This window comes from Carassius gibelio, chromosome A5 (assembly GCF_023724105.1).
Source record: "Carassius gibelio isolate Cgi1373 ecotype wild population from Czech Republic chromosome A5, carGib1.2-hapl.c, whole genome shotgun sequence".
Classification (NCBI taxonomy): Eukaryota; Metazoa; Chordata; class Actinopteri; order Cypriniformes; family Cyprinidae; genus Carassius; species Carassius gibelio.
The window spans coordinates 36,916,155-36,936,031 of NC_068375.1; the positions used below are offsets into that span (position 1 = coordinate 36,916,155).

The following is a 19,877-nucleotide window of genomic DNA, read 5'->3' on the forward strand; positions in this document are numbered from 1 at the left end:
GTCACGGGTGGAGAATTGTGGGTAATTGTGAAATGGAGGATGTGCACCTGTTTGAGGCACTTGCCACTAAAATGCATCAGAAAACTGAATGAAACGAATAAATTGGGAAATTTGTCAAATTCTCTATCGATACAAACAAACAAAATAATGGATGCCTTTGTCTTTTAGTTGCTTCATTTGCGCTACCATAATTAATATCTGTCGTATTAGAGATACATCTAATATACAGCTATCACTGGTCTATAATAGAGGACATTTATAATAGAGAGTCATTTACTGTATATAGATTAGTGACACTTCACACTTAAAACTGTAAATGCTTTTTTTTTTCAAAGCAAGTGTCATTTATTAAAAAAGTTATGATATTTAGTATTAAAACAGGCGTAATGCATTTTTTAAAAGCATTTGTATCATAATAGCTTTGTATCAAATTAGGTATCTTTTAAAAAAAGCATATGTTTGTATCAAAGCAGGTATCATTTATTTGGAAAAATAAATATTTACTTTATTTTTGTTTTCTTTTCTTTTTTTATTAGTCATTTAATGCAATGACATTAAGTGTTCAAATAACAAAACAGAAAAAATAGTTTTTTTTGCCCTACACGTTATAACCCATGTTGAATTAGTGCTCTCTATCTTACTGTAGTATGAAAGGCATGTCTTTCACAGATTGGATTACATTGACTGACTTGTGACTGGTGCTGATGAGGCTGTGTCTGATGTCTTGTGTTTCTCATTAGATGTTTTCTGTTTCTGATTGGTGGAAACATACAGTGACATGACATCAGAAATCAACAGCATCAGATAGGTGCAGCATACTTTGGTAGGGGATTTAGCTCACTTTCCTTTAAGCAGGAATTTAAGCATAAAACCATCTGGACGTTTGAAGACATTAAACTTCACATTGAATGGAGGGAGGGTGGAAACCAAAATAAAAAAAATTCTTACAGTGTCAACTTTTTGTATTTATCTAACATAAAAACATTTATAGGAATGAATAAGAGCTGAATATTACATTTTGAGAGATTTCACATATTTAATAGATTTTATAAAATAAAAATAAATTATTTTTAAAAATATTTTTCCTAGTTAATGTAATATTTGTAATAATATATTTAAAAAATTGGATTGCAAACTGGATTACTAGTCCAAAAGCAAAAAGAAAAAAAAATATTATGCTATTTTCAATCAAAGCAAGTGTCAATCATAAAAAAATATTATTTTGTTTAAATATATGTTTTGATATTCCGACATTAAGTATTATACTTCATGAAGCCAAATATAAACGGAGACAAATATTTTCTAGTTTTCAAGTCTCTAGATGTGACCAGTTTTCCTGTTTTATTGTCAATTGATCCAACAGTACAGTACGTTATATGCTCAAGTTTAATATTTGTTCAAATGTAACTGCCGTCGTAAGTGCAAAACAATATAATTATGTGTGTTCCTACAGATCTCCATCGCTCAGGGTTGGATGGTTCGTGGGATACGTGTGCAGGTAAACACAGTCACACACACTCCAAAGCTTTATATTACATATATGTCCACCGCTGGTCGAGACCCCGCTGTTCCTGGAGGTAATGTTTATACCTCCGTAACACGATCAACACGGAAGCTTTAGGTACACCATAACCTATATGTGCGAAAACAAGCTCCGTATTAGCAGAACGAGCGGGCAGGAGTCTCATATCTGTAGAGAGGAAGAGAGGTCAGAGGTCATGCTCGGGGGGCCGAGAGCTGGTTTCATGTTTCAGGTGAGTGTACAGACAACAGACAGACAACGCTACACACATGATACGACTGAATGCCAGGCTGTGGAGGCCAGATAAAGACGGTAGTGTGAACGGGAGAGAGAGGGTCGACTGTGGCGAGGTCTCCGCATGATATGAGATCTGCGTCTCGTGGTCAGTGACATGGACGCTCTATATTCGGGAGCTGAAGCGCGACTGCTGACCCCTAGATCCACTCCACCACCTGCTCACACACACACCGGGCTTGTGTGTCTTTGGAAACAGGGCACAGAAGTTGGGTTTTTGATGTAAAATCTCCCTCTATTTCGCTCTATTCCCATTATAATGTGTAATCTTTTCGTGACAGATGTCTTTTGAGCATCTAAGATTAAGGGATGAAGATACTGCTGTAGAAAATCCCACGAAGCATTGCAAATGCCACAATTGTCAATGTCAGTCTTATGCCATTTTTCATCTGCTCATATATATATATATATATATGTATATTTACACACACACACACACACACACACACACACACTATATTCTGCAAGGATGCATTAAATTGATCAAAAGTGACAGTAAAGACAAATTTCTATTTCAAATAAATGCTGTTCTTTGAACTTTCTATGCAAAGAATCCTAAAAATAATTGATCACAGGTTGCACAAAAATATAGCATATTAGAATGATTTCTGAAGGATCATGTGACTGAAGACTGGAGTAATTATGCTGAATATTATTCTTTGCATCACAGGAATAAATTACACTCAAATATATTAAATAAATTCTCTATGTATGTATACACTGTACATATTGTATAGTTTATTGTAAATTATGCAGTAGTTTTACATCGAACTGTTTGAATCAGTTACATTATTTACACTTCAAGGGATGCAAATAACTTGCATATAAAATAGGTACACAAAAGTGCGGTCTTGTATCTTTGTTGTAATATTCATAACATACTAGCATACTATTCTTACTATGACTTTTTATCATCTTTATATGGCACAAAATAGTAACAGCAGTATGCTAATATGCTGTTGAAATTTTAGCCAACGTCCCAAAACTTTATTTGCGATGTGTTTGCTGCTTGCAACACATTCATATTTTAAATGAGAGATTCTTTTATTGGTATTATTATGGTAGGTGCTGCATCTAACTAGCAGGGGCCACTCATTCTTTCAAGAAGTGTGCTCAAATTTTACACTGAACACCTGTGGGTGGCTTCAGATCTTTCAGTGATACTCACATTTTTGTTTGAAGCATTTAACAGCAAGTAAATACAATATCATATGATCTCAATTCTTTTTTTTCCACACAGTCTACAGTCATACTCGTCTCTAAATGACATGTAAAGAAAAAACTAATTTGACACATTTACATATCTTTAAACAGTCTATTCTGTCTTAATGAGCTGAGCGATATCCACACACATGCATGCTTCAGTTCCTCGTTCTTTTCCTTCTTGGTCTCTGCTCCATTCTTCTGTCTTTCTTTTCTTTCAGGTGGGATATTATTTGTTTTTCAGAGGCAGTCGACGTTTTCACAGTGCTCTGACTGACTGATCCTAAGCCAGAGGTCAAAGGTCATGTTCAGAGGTCCTGACCTCCAGTGGAATGCCTGTGTGGAGGTTGTTATCAGGATCCAATTGCGATTTTTTTCTTTTTCTGAGACGTGCAGGTGTAAAAACAGTTGTAACGGTTTTATGTCCAGACTGAAACATTTTGTGGGTATATTTATGTCATTATGTGATTTACTTAATTTATTTTGTGAATTGGGTGCCTCAATGACATTATAAGTGGCTACAATTAATTCTTAGTGAATCCCCCATTGTTACTCACCTGTTTTAATGTTATTAAACATGCTTATTTACCCTAATTTTACATTAAGATCCTTTGCCACCAGTAATGTAATAAAAAAAGTTAAATGCATAAAATAATGTGTAATGAATATCAGTTTTTAATTAAAATTGTTTTGTTAGTATTTAATTTATTTATTTATCTGATATAAAATGTATCAGCTATTTATTAAGTTTATTGTCCATTTATCACTTTTCTAAAGTGGGCCAGTATGCACCAGTACTCAGTACCGCCACTTCCAAATATAGCTCTTGAGCGTACCACCACCTCTCCGTGCGCCCAGAACTTGCTTTTAGCGTACCGGTACGTTCATTTGGACATCTGTTTTAATAGAGGTTTTAATCCTTTGCCTTCACTGCCGCTTTTCTTCACAATGCACGCTTCCTAATTCTTCCTATAGTTCGGAGTATGGAGCGTGAATCATTTGAACCAGTTTAGGAGTTCGGAGCGGGATCGCGAATCATTTGAGTCAGTTCGGGAGTTCGGAGCAGCTTCGCGGATCATTTGAATCAATTTGAGAGTACGGAGTGGGTTAGCGAATCATTTGAGTCAGTTTGGGAGTTCGTAGCGGGATCGCGAATCATTTGAATCAGTTCGGGAGTTCGGAGTGGGTTCGCGAATCATTGAGTCAGTTTGGGGGTCGCAAATCATTTGAATCAATTCGGGAGTTCGGAGCGGCTTCGCGGAACATTTGAATCAATTTGAGAGTTCGTATAGGGTTCGCGAATCATTTGAATCAGTTCGGGAGTTCGTAGCGGGTTTGCAAATCATTTGAGTTAGTTCGGGAGTTCAAAGCGGGCTCGCGAATCATTTGAGTCAGTTCGGGAGTTCAAAGCGGGTTCGCGAATCATTTGAGTCAGTTTGGGGATCGCGAATCATTTGAATCGGTTGGGGAGTTCGGAGTGGGATCGCGAATCATTTGAGTCAGTTCGGGAGTTCAAGGCGGATTCGCGAATCATTTGAGTCAGTTTGGGGATCGAATTTACATTTACATTTACATTTAATCATTTAGCAGACGCTTTTATCCAAAGCGACTTACAAATGAGAATAGAAGCAGTCAGGTCAACAAGAGAACAACAACAGAATACAAGTGCCATGACAAGTCTCAGTTAGTCTAGTATAGAACGCATAGCCAGGTGTATATAATTTTTTTTTTTTTTTTTTTTTTTTTTTTTTTTTTTATTAAATGAAAAAGACAAGAAAAGGAAAAGTACTGGTGTTAGTAGGTTAAGTGCAGGCGAAAAAGATGAGTCTTTAGATGTTTCTTGAAAGTGAGTAAATTATTTGAATCAGTTCGGGAGTTCGGAGCTGGTTCGCGAATCATTTGAGTCAGTTTGGAAGTTTGAATGCAGTAATGCAGTAGCGCTTTCTAAGGGTATTTTTTCAAAATCATTTTGCACATTTTATTTATGTTCAGTAGTTTTTCTAGCTCAAGCAAATCCACAAACTAATACATTTATTTATTAATAAGGTTGCCTGTTGACTGCTGTATATAAAAACCCTTCAATATAGTTGTTGTTACCTCAGGGGATGAGGGGAGTCATCAAAAAAAAAGAAAAAAAAAAGAAAATATATATATTTTTGGCTATAGTAGAGTACCGGCACCTCTTTTAGGCCACTCTTTTGGGCCACTTAAAGCACTGGTTCTCAGAATTTCCAGATATAAAGTCGTAATTCTGAGAAGACTAGATAGAAAACTCAAACTGTAAGATACTCACTATTGTGACGGAAAAAAAATGACAAAACTGAGATATAGTCACAATTACTTCTTTTTATTTTTTATGCCATGCTAAGAAAAAACTAAAACATAAAAAACAGAATTGTGACACGTAAAGTCAGAATTCCTAGAAAGAAAGGTCAAAAATGGCACATATAATTTTTTACTTAAAAAACTGAGTTAAAATGTCACAATTAGCTTTTTTTAATTTATTATTATGTGGCAAAATAAGCTTCCATAGTTTTGTGCCATTTTCAGCTATATCTAGAAATTAAATTCATCATGAACAGAGCTTTTTTAGACAGCGTTTGGGACGTTATTAATAAATATTAATATTAAAAGTTATTAATCGCAATAAGCAATCCACTGTTTGCTCTGACTGACACATAGTCTGTGCACTGAAAGCACCTCTCTCAGACAGCATGCAATCATTACAACAGATCAGAAATCAGAACGGTCAAATATACACACAGTTGTGTCAAAATGCTCATCGTGTGGAGTATTCACGTAAGCAGTCAGTTATATGTTAAATAAAATCAAATAGTTGGGTATGCAAAAACTGGATATTTATGAGTATATTGGATCCGTGCCGTTGCTCTTAAAGGGACAGCAGTCTAATTTACCTGTTTAAATGTTAATCACTCACTGCATTTGACCGAATCTCTTTTGGATCTTTGATAAGAATCAGTTTATGTTTGATTGATACAGTGACGACTATGCAATGTTTTATTTGTACATTGTTAAATAAACCTGTAGTCTGCTGAATAAATTAAAAGTGTATTTTACAGTATATTTATTTGTTCTACTGTTTTTATAAGTAGCTTATTTTTTATAAAAATAATTATACAAATAAAAATAGCTATATCGAGATATATATCGGTATTGTGAAATAACATTTTTCATTCTGTGAAATAAGATTTTGGTCGTATCACCCACCCCTACTATAACCTTTCAGTTACCATCTTGATTTTTAATATACCACCCATCCAGAAATATTTATAACCACATTTAACACTTTCCAAATGTCAAACATTTGCCCTTTATACTCGATTATGAGGGAAAGGCAAAAATAGATCAAATAAAGAGGGTCTGAACAAACACGTTTCTGTCTTGTCATGTGTAATTGCCATCACTTCCTCTCGTCTTGTTGTCTGTCTCTTTCTCTGTTTCATGTTTTTTGCCCTCTGTGACCCTTTGCTTTTGTCTCGTTCATTCTTTTTCCTAATTGGCACCTCGTTAGGGAATTTCTAATTGGAGGGATGAGCCAGGTGGCAGTGGAGCCGTGATTGCCCTCGTTAGTTTGTGAATATGTGTGTGTGTGTGTTTGTCTTTTCTTAAGAAGAATAGATGTGGAGTAGCCTGCATGTGCTGATTATGTTCCATTCACCCATGTTGAACTCTAACACATTCCCCTCACAGTCCACCGACACACACACACACACACACACACACACACACACACACTCCGCCTCACTATCTTTATGCCACTGACCATTTCCATTGATCCTAAACAATAAGAAATGCAAAACAACAGCCATTTAATGCAATTAAACACACTTATGATACATTTCGATGATACAATTTAATTGTTTTCATGCAAAAATGGGAATTCTGTCATTATTTACTCCCTCTCAAACAGTAGTGTACTACATTGTTGTCACATTAACTCAAAATGTGCATTTTGCAATGGCACCAAGTCATCATTTTTGAACTAATACAGATATTTTGTATTTTTAATGTCTTCATATCTTGCAGCTTTTGCAAAGAAAACATTAAACAGTGAAGGTTATTGTGGAATAATGTATTTCTAGTATTCCTGCAGTGTGCTTTGTTTGTGTTTGTTTACATTTTGCTAAATGTTATAGGAGTTTGTGTATACAGTCCACAGTATACATTCTGTAAAATTTGTATTCCCAGAAAAAAAAAAGTTCAAATGATTGATTCACTCACAAATTATATTACTATTAGAATTATGCTACCTTATGTTTTCATAGCCTGTTCATAGTTGTCAGTTCAGTGGTTCAGGATACACAAGTGTATGGTGTGTGTGTGTGCGCACGTGTGTGTGTGTGTGACTAAATGGATGATCTCAAGCAGGTGTGGGGTCACTCAGACCTCTGACCTTTCTTTTGCAAACCCTAACCATTGAGGAATTCTGTCTACCACACAAATATAAGATCTGTTCCAAGACATATTCAGCTGTATAATATCTATCTATCTATCTATCTATCTATCTATCTATCTATCTATCTATCTATCTATCTATCTATCTATCTGTCTGTCTGTCTATCTGTCTGTCTGTCTGTCTGTCTGTCTGTCTGTCTGTCTATCTGTCTGTCGTCTGTCTGTCTGTCTGTCTGTCTGTCGTCTGTCTGTCTGTCTGTCTGTCTGTCTGTCTGTCTGTCTGTCTGTCTATCTATCTTTCTCTTAGTTTGGCTATCAATGTTTTTATTGTAGTCATTAAATAAAAATAAAAATTAAATGTTAAATTAAAATCTATTTTTTGATTACTTTACATTTAAATTACATTTTAATTACTGCATTTTATTAAAACTTTTCGGGTGTCACAAAATGAACCTTTCCTCAGAATTTGACTAATGTACTGTATCTATCTTTGGTTCCTGCCTTGAAATGCCACTGGCTTCGGAAACATAGCTGTTGTCTGAGCCGTTGTCTAGGCTTAAACTGTTTATGCTTTTATTAGTTTCAGTGCTATTATCAGTGCTATTTAGGTGATCACTGTATTCGAAAGCATGCGTGTGTTGTTCAGACAGCTGAAGGGCTATTTTTGCTGCTGATCCTTACACCTCCACATTTGGAGAATCAACACCTCGCTTTATGACACACACCGCATAATGGCAGCGACAACACACTCACCTCTCCTAGTAGCATCAAAACACACACTCACACCAACCGAAAGCTTACAAACGCTCTTTTAACAGACTAACGCATCCCTCCTGTCAGCTGTGAAAACAGGAGCAAACATTTGGAAGATGAGTTTGTAGCGTGGGCCGGGTAACAGATGGAACGGATTGGCGGGTGTTAGTCAGGGTGTCGCTGCAATTATGGCTTTAGTGGGGAATGTGTGTTTGCTGATTTAATGCATTGAGTTTTTCATTTGAGCATCGTAAACTGTCATAAAATAAATGAAAACACTGTAGTTCTGGACAAATCCCTAAGCTGCTTACCTAGAGAGCATTTTAAAGTAACTTGAAATGGCATTCACAAACTACTTTGCTTCTTTATTATCAACTAAATAAAGTAGAGTGAGGCTTGGTTTAGTCTGACAGGAATGATTGCATTGTGAAAAATTGGTTATAGGTGAATTATTGCAATATTTAGAGGTTTTTAAACTTTAATGAACAATTACAAAGACACTTTTACTTTGAAATTGCATGCGCCACTCTAATGAAAACATGAAACTAGTAAGCATAAAGACTGTTTCAAAACCTCATTTACTTTGCCATTTTGGATGTAACTTGGCAAACCCAGAATGCATTGCAAGTTGAAAGAAATGTTGTCTAATAGACTCAAGTTTCATTCAGTACTGATTGATGATGAAAAATTAACTATATTGAACACATTTTCCTGTGTGCAATGCATTTTATTTTTTTGTAGTTTAGCAACATTATAATATACATTACTAACAATTTAAAATTTGTTGAGATTGTTGAGAACTTAACTAAAGTTATCGAAACTAACTAAAGTTTTAAGTTGAAACAACACATTACTTATTTTAATGTTGAATTTTAGTTTGTGATTACAAATCACAACAATATATACCTGTGTATGTATATATATATATATATATATATATATATATATATATATATATATATATATATATATATATATATATATATATATATATATATATATATTTTTTTTTTTTTTTTTTTTTTTTACTGAGTACAAATATCTAAACCTATACCTAACTTTTCTTTTTTTACAGTATATAAGAATTTTTTTTTTATCAAAATTGAGTTTTTGACTTTATCTGACAAAAATGGCATAAGAAAAATAGAAAAAAAGGGAAATCTTTTCCATTTTAATTTGTTACATTTTCTGTCCCCACCTGCAATTATTGGTTTCAAAGTTTTAAAGACTTAAGTTTAAGTCCAAGTAGGAAGATGATTTTCTTGCTGTGTTTTCTCAATCTGAATGTTTCAGGAGTGAGTTACAGTATAAATATCTGAACTCTGTGTACAGAACAGGGTCAAGTGTTTAGAGAAGGAGTGACAACCGTATTTAACAGCGGTGAGTATCTGGCATGTTTAGGTGGGAACAAAGCTTGTGTGTTTTGTCTTTACTTTAAAAGGGTTTGTTTTGCTCCTAGTACAAACTGGAAGACGAGTAAAAGATCAAAGCTTTAAGATGAGCTCCATCACTGCTCGTTATGTTTGGGAGGATTGTGTTTGTGAGTGTGTTTCACAGATTTACTTATCCAGAAGCCTCAGTAAGAAGGAGCGCTGTTCATTTGACCTCTTTTTCCCCTCGTTTGCTTGTTTTTTTAGTTGTAGTTAGCTCTCTGTCTCTTTTCTTAAAGTGTTTGGGTCGTTCTGATCTGCACAGCCCGTTGTGCATTTTTATAGTAGTGTGGCTAACTGCGCTAACTATGATACTGATGTTTTTGTTGTTGTAGTAAGAATTATGTTGCAATTTGTTTTATGCTAAAATGTCAACAATTGTGACTGTTTTTATTTTATTTTGTTTTAAAAATGTAATTAATTAATTGTTATTATTATTGCATTGTGCTGTTAATCAAATATGAATAAAATAGTGGCTGTTGTACAAAGCATACTATCTTACTACTCATACTGTTATTTTAGTACCATTTATTTATTTATTTATTTATGTATTTAATCAGTGATAATACACATTAATAATACATAAAATAATCAATGTAAAATGTCTCAGTTTTTGCCAATAGTATTATAGTACAGGGTTTGCTAATATTTAGAATATATATTTTTTTTAATTTTCTGTTTTCACTTAATTTTAGTTAATGTTTCAGTATTTATTCTTTTTTTTAAATATGTCTGTATAGTATTTCTTTCTTTCTTTCTTTCTGTCTGTTGTACTATATTTGGTTTACTTTATTATATTTATTTTAATATATATATATATATATATTTAAACCTTTAATTTTATTTCAGTTTATTAAATTTAGTTAAATATAACAACTAGTGGTCAACCGATATAGTTTTTTTGACAGCCAATGCCGATATCTTGGAAAGCAGGAGAGCCGATAGCCGATTTAAAGCTAATATTTAATATTTTATTTTAACTAATTATTAAGACATTTTAAGCCAAAAGTTAAGACATTTTTACACACACACAAAGATGTATAATAATTATAAATAATAAATAAATTATATAGTTTATTTCTTAATCTAGTTATTTAAAATAATTTATTTCTGAGATGAGGTAGTTGCAGGTAAACATGCTTGTATTGCATTCAGCCAGTTTGTTTGGTAAAAAGAAGGCAAAAGGAGGCTGAGGTGAAAATATGGGGGCGTGGTCTCAAAGTGAGGGGGGGGGGGTTGGCCCAACTACACTGAGGCTACTGTGTGTAAGACTGTGAATAATCCCCTCCCCCTTCTCTCCCTCTCTCGCTCTCTCTCTCTATCACTGGGCAGTCGGTGTGAAGCTGTGATCGAGGCTGCTGCGGGGTGTGCGGTTTCTCACATTCTGTAGAGGACACACACAGACAAACACTCAAGAGTGTGTGTTGAGCAGACAGCTAAGGGATTCGCTCGCTCACAGAAGATGGATCTCTTGAGGACTCGCTTGCGTTGGGTCTGTGTGCTGGTCATTGGACTTCTTGGACTGGTGGAGGAGAACTTGGGTGAGTGTCAACCTTCAGAACTTACTGACTGCAGTTGTGTGTGTGTCTGATGCAGGATCTGTAATGCAGCTGGTCTCTGCTCTACGGATCGCCGCACACATTCACATTCACTCAGATGTTGCTGTTGTGTAGCTCAGGGTATTCTGATTGACTTCTCAGTTAAGTTCCATCCAAGTGTCAAGGGGTTTCTTCTTAAATGTCTTTATCAATGGTTAACATACAGTTAGTATGAATGAATGTGGAATGTCGTTGGCAGACTGTAGTGTCTTGGTATGTTTGAGCATATTATTAAGATCTCTTTTGGGACTTCATTGAAGACAGGTGAAATCACTGGGGTCTTTTACATTGACTTCATTGAAAGTATTTATTTATTTATTTGCTCTCCTTTTAGTCGCATTGGTATCTGGAGGCAAGCAAATATGCTTGATTTGGGAGAACAAATGTATAAGTTTATGAATCAGTCATTGTCATCTATGATGGTTACAGCCCCGTCTAGACGGAATTCGTTCTTCTCTTTACTACCTTTACTTTTCTACATTTTTTTTGGTCAATCTCTTAAAGCTTCAATCCTAACAAACTACTTTTCATGAAATGTTTTTGCTTAAAATGGGATTGAGATATACAGTTTATTTAGTAATAAAGGTGATTTAAATATAATATTATGAATAATACTATTCAATATATGAATAATGTTAACTATAATATAATAGTCAATAAAAATATAATATTTGTCTAAATCATTTTTATTTATTTATTTTATTTTTTTTCTATTTGTATTCATAATATAATTCAATTAAAAAGAAGAATATATATATTATATATATATTAAATTAAAGAAGAATATATATATTATTTACAATAATATATTATAGCAAAATATTTTCATTTTTTTATTAATTTGGTGATCAATTATAATTATTATTAGTAAAACATAAATGTGTATAGTTTAATGATATTTATCTGATGCAATGTAATTTATAAGAGTTAGTATGTACAGCATATGTGCTTTATGGTGTTTTGTATGTTGGACTTTTACACACCTCATGTTTGGTGCTAGTGATGGTGTGGCAAATGGTCAGCCAGGTGTTGCTGTGTGTGTTTCTTGTTGGGTAGTGTGCTATCAGCCTCTCAGCTGCCTAACACTTGTTTTACACACAGTTGGAGGTCCGGCTTTGAAATCACTCAGTGTTTCATCTATACAACAGACTTTCTTTCTCACAAACTTGTTTGACTGTTTTCTTTTTCTAGCCATTTTTTTTTGTTATTTTAAATAATCATATCGACGGAATCTAATTTTGTATTTGCTGTAATAAATGTTATTTTGCTGTCGGCCCTTTGTAGCATAAACCAAATATGGCCAGCTGCACAGAAGCGTCAAAAATGATTTGGAGACTGTCTGAATGCATTAGACACACTCAAGTGCTGCAGGATCTTTTCTTTTCACTAACTTCACTTTGCTCAGTGTCTTCTACTTTTTAGTGGATTTATTTTAGTAAATCTTTTGTTTTCAAACTATTTCAAACTTATATTTTAAAACAGTGATTGCTTAAAGTGTGATTGTGATATTTAATGATATATTGAATCATATTATTCAATAAATTATAACATGTAAATTATTTTAATAATACAAATGAATAAATATCATACATGTATAAAATTAGAATAAAAATATGAAATATTAATAATGCCATCAATAATATAATATAGTATTTAATAAAATAGATTTGTTTAAATTATATATATATATATATATATATATATATATATATATATATATATATATATATATATAATTTCATAAAATATTATATAAATTATATTAATATTATTTAATTAAATATGTTTTATATTTTAATTATTAATGTTATATAATAATATTAAATTATTATATTATGTTATGTAATAACATTTATCTAATGCAATGTAATTTGCCCATTTGTAAGTGTGATTTAAGTATTCAAATTCTCCTTACGACCACTGTATTTCATTAAAATTATAATTTATTAAATCTATACAGTTAATTAAATATAAGCCAGTAAAGAAATTGATGTTCTTATCCTTTTTGTGTTAAATTTTGTATACATTCATGTTCACTTCTTGCTGTCTCTCGCCTCCTGAGCGATAAAGAGAGAGTGAAGTTTCCATCATCAGCCATTCCCATCATTGCCCATCCCATAATAACCTCCAGACACAGTCCAGACCGGTCTACTGACACCCAGACGCACAGTGAACTCATCTGCTGTCCACCGAGCGCAGCGGTGCCTGCGGTGCCTCTGTCAGAGTTTATTTACCGTGCACAGCATCTCAGCCTCTCCATCACTATCACGCCGACTCACACATGTCAACTCTGAGTGTCTTCAGAGTACAGAGGACTTCCTCTGACAATGTGTTTGGAATATATAAACTAGCAGGCCAGAAATATATAACATATGTGCGACTGATGTAAGACTACTGTATACAGTGTATATATATACTATAATAATGTATACCTTAATTATTATTGTCATCCATCAAAACTTTACTAGTGCGACACTGGTTTGCTTTATCCAGCCGAAGGATGTAGTTCGTGTGTAATATGCTCATGCAGCTGTCGGGTGTTTTGAGCCGCTCTTGTATTTCACACGAATGTCTTGAGCTGCTCCGAGACTCAGAATATCACAGATCATGTACAAGAGAGGTGGTGCAGTTATTTTATTATTAATTAAATTATCATTTAAGTTATCCCCGCCCAGCACAGTTGAGAACCACTGGTTTGGATGATGGTCATGCTCATCTTGGTCAAGCCGGTTACAAGTTTTACTGTTGTTACTATATCAGTCCGACAGCTAGATTAACACTTCACAACATTGGTTTATTTATATTGATGATTTCTGATTTCAGTCAGTGTGAGAAACACAGAAAGTGAGAAATCAAAGAGCACTGTGCGATGTTCTTCTCAGTCACACCTCACTGACAGCACTGTCTGAAACACTCACTTCCTGTTTGACTCGGACAGAGGGCACGTCTCATATCCCATCTTTCACCAGTGCTCTCATCACCCTCTTTTCCTGGGAGGTTTTGAGGTTTAATCTCTGATGACTCTGATTAATAATGGCCGTTACAGGTTTGTCTTTTCACTGGCAGCGGCCACCTGTTGGATAAATGAAGTGATTTAGATTTCGTTTCATAGCGTAGTCCCTCTTAAACGGTAATGTTCTGCTTTAAGTTGCTCGTGGAGACTATATCACGGGCCGTCCAGCTGCAGTCGAGTCGATGGCTGGAGTCCAAAGAGATTTTGATGGACAGCCGGCAGATGTAGCTCCACGCTGGATTTCTGGAGTGTGGGAAAGACAGAGGTGTTGAAGAGAGGAATAAAAGAAAACTAAAGAGTATTTGAGACCATACAAGACCGAGAAGCTGAGATTTGTTTGCATGAAATTCTGTTAGTCACAAATTTTGATGGCAAGTGGGAGTACAGTAGCACAGCAGCGTGAGTCGATCTGCCATTGTTTTATCCAAAGTACGCAAGCACAGACGTGAATACTGCACATTAAAATCCAATACTGCATGTTTCAATCACTGTTTTGATGCTTTGTAACTGACCCTTCACCAAGCTTCGCCCTTCATTGGTTAAAACAAGCTTTACGGGATTTTCCACACTAATGACCACAAGATTCCTGTGAAAGGTGGGATTTTTCATGAAGATGTGCTCATAAAGTTGCCAGAATTGATTGGATATTATTCTTACATGGGCTGGAATGAATTGTGACTTTGAAAAGCATTTTATCTGCTGTTTTTCTCTACCAAAATTGTTAAATTAGACCGTAAAGTGATTAAAAAATGAGACTGGGAATCAATAGAAGCTAATCCTTTCTGAGTTCCCTGTATTAGTAGCCTAGCATTATTGACTTATCATTTCTGTCAAATTATGTTTAAAACTATCCAAACTCAGAGATCCTCAGTAGATTTGCATTATAATGATGTTTTATGATTATTTAAAAACAAACCAGACTCTTGGGCATCATGCGTAAATTGCAATAGGGGCATATTGTGGCTTTTTCTGTAACTCTTTTATTAAGATATTTAGACTTTTGTGATTTTCCCAACTTCTTTGGTTTTCCTTCTTCAAAGGGTTAACACTATGTTGTTCAGAGAGTGAGGCATGAGTGTGTGAGTGTGTGAGCTCTCACCTACTGTAAGTGAACTCATGAGCACAGAACGAGGCTTGAATGAGCCTCTGGTCCCTGTGTGATAACTCTCTTAATGGATTTGAATGCTGCTGTGCGTGTGTGTGCGCGTGTGTGTGTGTGCGTGTGTGTGTGAGTCAGTTCTGGAGCCTGAACTTTCTTGATTTATTAATGGCTTTTTAATGCTAGAGAACAGCGACTTTGCAAACAGTAACACTCAGAAACAGCACTCTGTGTGTAGTCAGCCTGGAGCCGGCGCTGTAGTGCACTATTAATGGAGGTTAATGATGAGGAGCAACACATGTTCACATTCAAACCTCTGGGCGTTTCTTGTCTTATTGTACATTTTTTACTCTAAAATGAAAAAAGTTTCCCAGGAAACTCTTATTCAGGAATAACCAAAAACATTGATTGGTCCATCTTGATCATTGGAGAGAAAATAACAGGTAATCACAAGATAACAGTTGCATTTTGGTTTGGAAAAAAATAGGTAAAATATAAAAAAATATTAATATATAAGACCATAAATAAATAATATATAAATAACTATACAATACAATTATTTACAATTATTATTTGGGGTCATCATGCCTGTAAAAAAATAAATAAAAAAATAAAAATAATACATATATAATTTAGGGTCATCATAACCTATAACCAGTTATTGGTCCATTCTTTAGCCTTATAGTATTTCAGAAATTCCCAAACAATTTTGTAAGCCGAAAACTATCTAAATGTAAAATATTACTCGAAGTACCCCCTAATATGTTAATTTAATATTACAGTAATTTAATGGCAGATTTGCATATTCACAGTTCTCTGATGTTGACTAATGGTCACATGACTCCTTGCTTGTTTGTATCATCACAAAATGTAAATTATATTATTGCCCAGTTTTAATCTGCTAAAAGCAACTCTGAGGCATGAAGTTATTATAAACATTACTGTCAGGATTATACCTACAGCTGCTTTGAAATGTGCATTTTGCAATGCATATACATTAATAAGACCTAAATAAATATATAAATAAATATTATATTATGTATTAGATTTATTTACATTTTTATAATGCACTTTTATTATATTTTTTGATTAGCTTTTCATCATCTCACAAACCCCAGTTTGGGAAACTCTATTCTCTCTTTGTATTTCTATGGTTCACTGTAACCCAAGTGCATCATGGGAAGGAAGCAGCTGGATTTGGTATTTGGAGGTGTTGTGTGTCAGTCCATCCTAATGCCTTTATCTTCTGTTCTTTATAATCTGCCCTCTCTTTCATCTCTCTATCCTCAGTATTGACCGTGTCCGTGGACGCACCTGTTCCCGCCTCTCTCTTCTCGCCTGATCCGTAGGCTGAACGTTTCTGCACCACACCTGGACGGACAGCTGAGGGTTTACGGGCCTTCTTTTATTTCAGTTTGTGCTGAAAGGATCTTATGAAGTAATCATGAACAGATTTCACAGCAGAGAGTGAGAAGTGTGGGAGTTCAGTAGCACGGAAATGGCTTCTGTCTTGTTGAAATATTCACTGTTCAAATGGAAATTTTGGACAGACATAGTGAAAAGCAAAGCCAGGTTTTTTTTTTTTTTATAGCTACAAACTTTGGTTTATATCACAGCCATGACTAGTAACTGTTGCTATTAGTGGGAGGCATATTCTCATTTTAGAAAGCATTTCGTTGGACAAAACTAAAAAGTTGACTGGCCCAAGAGTGCAAGATTAGTTTTCAATACATTCCCATCCTGTAAGAGAAAAACTGTACTATATACAGACTGTACTGTATCTACTACATTCATTTGCTGCATTTAAAAAAAAATGTATTAGCATGACAATGACCTCAAAACTGACCAACATTGTCATAAAGCTTAATTTTTGATTTCTTGATGTCTTTAATTTGTCATAAGGAATGCATTTTTTTCTGCGTACAAATGAGCCATGTGTCATGAAATTGGATAACGTCAGTTTAAAGTTCAACTTTTGCATCAGTGCAGCATCAGTAGTGTGTCGATTTACATTTGTAAACAATGGATCAATCATAAACAGCAACAATGACATCGTTCTGCTACCGTATCAAAAGAAGGTGCTAATTTACATTCATTTCCAGTTAGCTCACTTATTTAATAAATATTAATAATAAATAAACTCTCTGGACTCTTCAGCACCTATAGTAGACTTCAAAGTAGGTTTGTTTAAAGATGACATTTAAAAGAAATGTATGTTTGAAAATAATGTGTGTGCTTAATATTTTTACTAAGCCTTTATATAAAATTCACGCATTAATGGTTGAAAAGTTTGCACTCGCTCTGTTGTGAATCTTGTCTAAAGGTGCAGATAAATTAGTGAAATTTCACAGTTGAAAATGTTAATTGTATGTCATCAGTAGTGTAGCAATGTATGAAGCACAGCTTACACAGGAATCACTTTCAAACCAAGCAGCTTTCTGTTGGTCATTGTGTTGAATCCACGTGCCCAACTTTTTGAAATTCCCAATTGAATGGATTCCTATTAAAATGACTGGATTTTGGCTGCAAAAATTTGCAGATCAACGGTAAATGTGACTGCAGCTTATATTTAACTTCATTTTAAATCAAGTAGAAAAAAGCCCATTCCTGCACCCAAAATCAAGCACATTTAAACCGACTGTAATCAGAAAACAGTGCTCCATGTTAACGCACCTCTCGTATTTATAATATAGTGCACCTCAAGTGCTTTATTGCTTAATTCTGTTGGAGTCTTTTTGAACACAAAAGCACATCCCACTCACTGTTTAACTGTTAGTGAAAGATACTTTAGTAAAGTTTGAGAAGAAAACTTTTTTGGGTTTCGCTGTTGGCCCAGAGTCATTCTTGTTCCTCCCATGTCGTTGAAAGACTCTGGAAATGGAAGCTTGAGTTTTGCTTCGGCTGTTTATTTGAAAGTGCCGTGTTTATTTTATATTTCATTGAGTGTGGCGGCTGTGTTGTGTGTGTATCTGAGTGTACGGTCGCTGGAACGGTCAGGTGATTGAGTTTCAAGATGACCTTGTAAATTACATCTGGTTATAAACATAAACACAAGGCCACGGTTTGCACACAAGCCATCTGCACAGTCTTTCACTGTGTGTTTGCTGTCTTAATATGGTGTCAGTGGGTGTTTATATGAAATGCTGTTAGCAGTGTCAGATAAAGACAGTCTCATCACCCTGCAGCAAACATATGTCATCTTAAGATGCTTCCAGGAAATTTAAATCAGGGTTATCACCCCAGCTAATTAACATAGAGCAGTCTGTTTTTACCGAGACTCGAAATCACTTGGAACTCCAGACGCTGCTTCATTCCAGATATGAGTGGAATTTTCTTTATTTACATAACAGACAGTTGCAGAAATCTCCCTGACGAACCATGGCAACACACGGCTCTGAAACGCATTTCAGACGTCACCGACCAGAGACACGCTCTGCCTGTTATGATTGCAGATGCATGTTGCATGTATGTTTCAATAACAGGAATATTTCAGGTTGCTTTTGCACACGTTTGGTGGCATGCTGTCAACTATCAAAGACAGCAGTTTGGATTCCTGCTTCGGTTTATATAGAACAGGAGAAGTTTATACCAATAAAACTGTCTAAAATTGGAGTGTGCGAAGTAATATACTGTCTTTCAAGTGTTTACTTTTCAGCGTCGACCCTGTTATTTTTGCTTGGTGTCTACACAAGGATATCCAGAAAGGATGTGGAAGTGAGAAATCAAAAGTAGTCACAACTGAAACGGATGTTTTAGACAACTTTACAGCTCATATAACTATTTTATCTGTTCAAATATTAAAATGTATTATTTTTTTATTGTTATTATAATTTTTTTTTACAAATTCATGTTGGTGCTTTTTCCAAAATAGGAGCATTCTCAGCTCAAAAGGACTTTTTTTAGACAACTATACAGCTCAAATAACTGTTTTATTTCAGTTACTTTAATTTAATTTAATTTAATTTTGGTGCTTTACCCAAAAAAGGTGCTTCCCATTTCCTGCCCTTTCATAACCAGAAGTTCATCTGCTTAGAAAAGCCGTTTTTCAGAAAGAGTTTCAAAGAGTTTTCAGATAAAATTTAAATTTAAATTTAAATTTAAATTTAAATTTAAATTTAAATTTTATTTTATTTTATTTTATTTTATTTTATTTTATTTTATTTTATTTTATTTTAAAAGCTCCTGAAGCTTAAAGAGTAGTGCCAGCTTATAATTGTAAACCTTATTTTAAACTTAAAAATCTTAACTTTTTACTGCGGAATTCCTTCAAGTGCCAAAGCAAAAACAGTTGACATTATTGTCTTTGGCGATCAGCAGCATTCCCCACATGTGAGATATAGACATTAGGTTCCTTTAAATCTTCAGAACAGATTGGCACATATGGCTAAACTGTGAATGAGGAGCAGAAAGCAGCTTTATGGAGCAGTCGGGCTACTTTGACAGATTCACAGTGATTATTTGACTGTGTAAAGGAATGAAAAGTGTCTCTCTGTGTGAAAATCTCTTTCCTCGGGGGTTTTATTCAACCATCAGACTGACAGAGAGTGAA

At 34.5% G+C, this 19,877-nt stretch overlaps 1 protein-coding gene across 1 annotated transcript in view; it reads left to right on the forward strand.

The window, feature by feature from the left end:
- The first annotated feature begins 441 nt into the window (after positions 1-441).
- The window catches only part of LOC128014838 (bone morphogenetic protein receptor type-1B), a 38,974-nt gene continuing 19,538 nt past the window's right edge, over positions 442-19,877 (forward strand). Inside the window, exons 1-2 of the mRNA XM_052598508.1 lie at positions 442-1,498; positions 10,951-11,159. Of these exons, the coding sequence (XP_052454468.1) occupies positions 11,081-11,159 (79 nt within the window). The 5' untranslated portion in view covers positions 442-1,498; positions 10,951-11,080. The remainder of the gene's footprint in view (positions 1,499-10,950; positions 11,160-19,877) is intronic.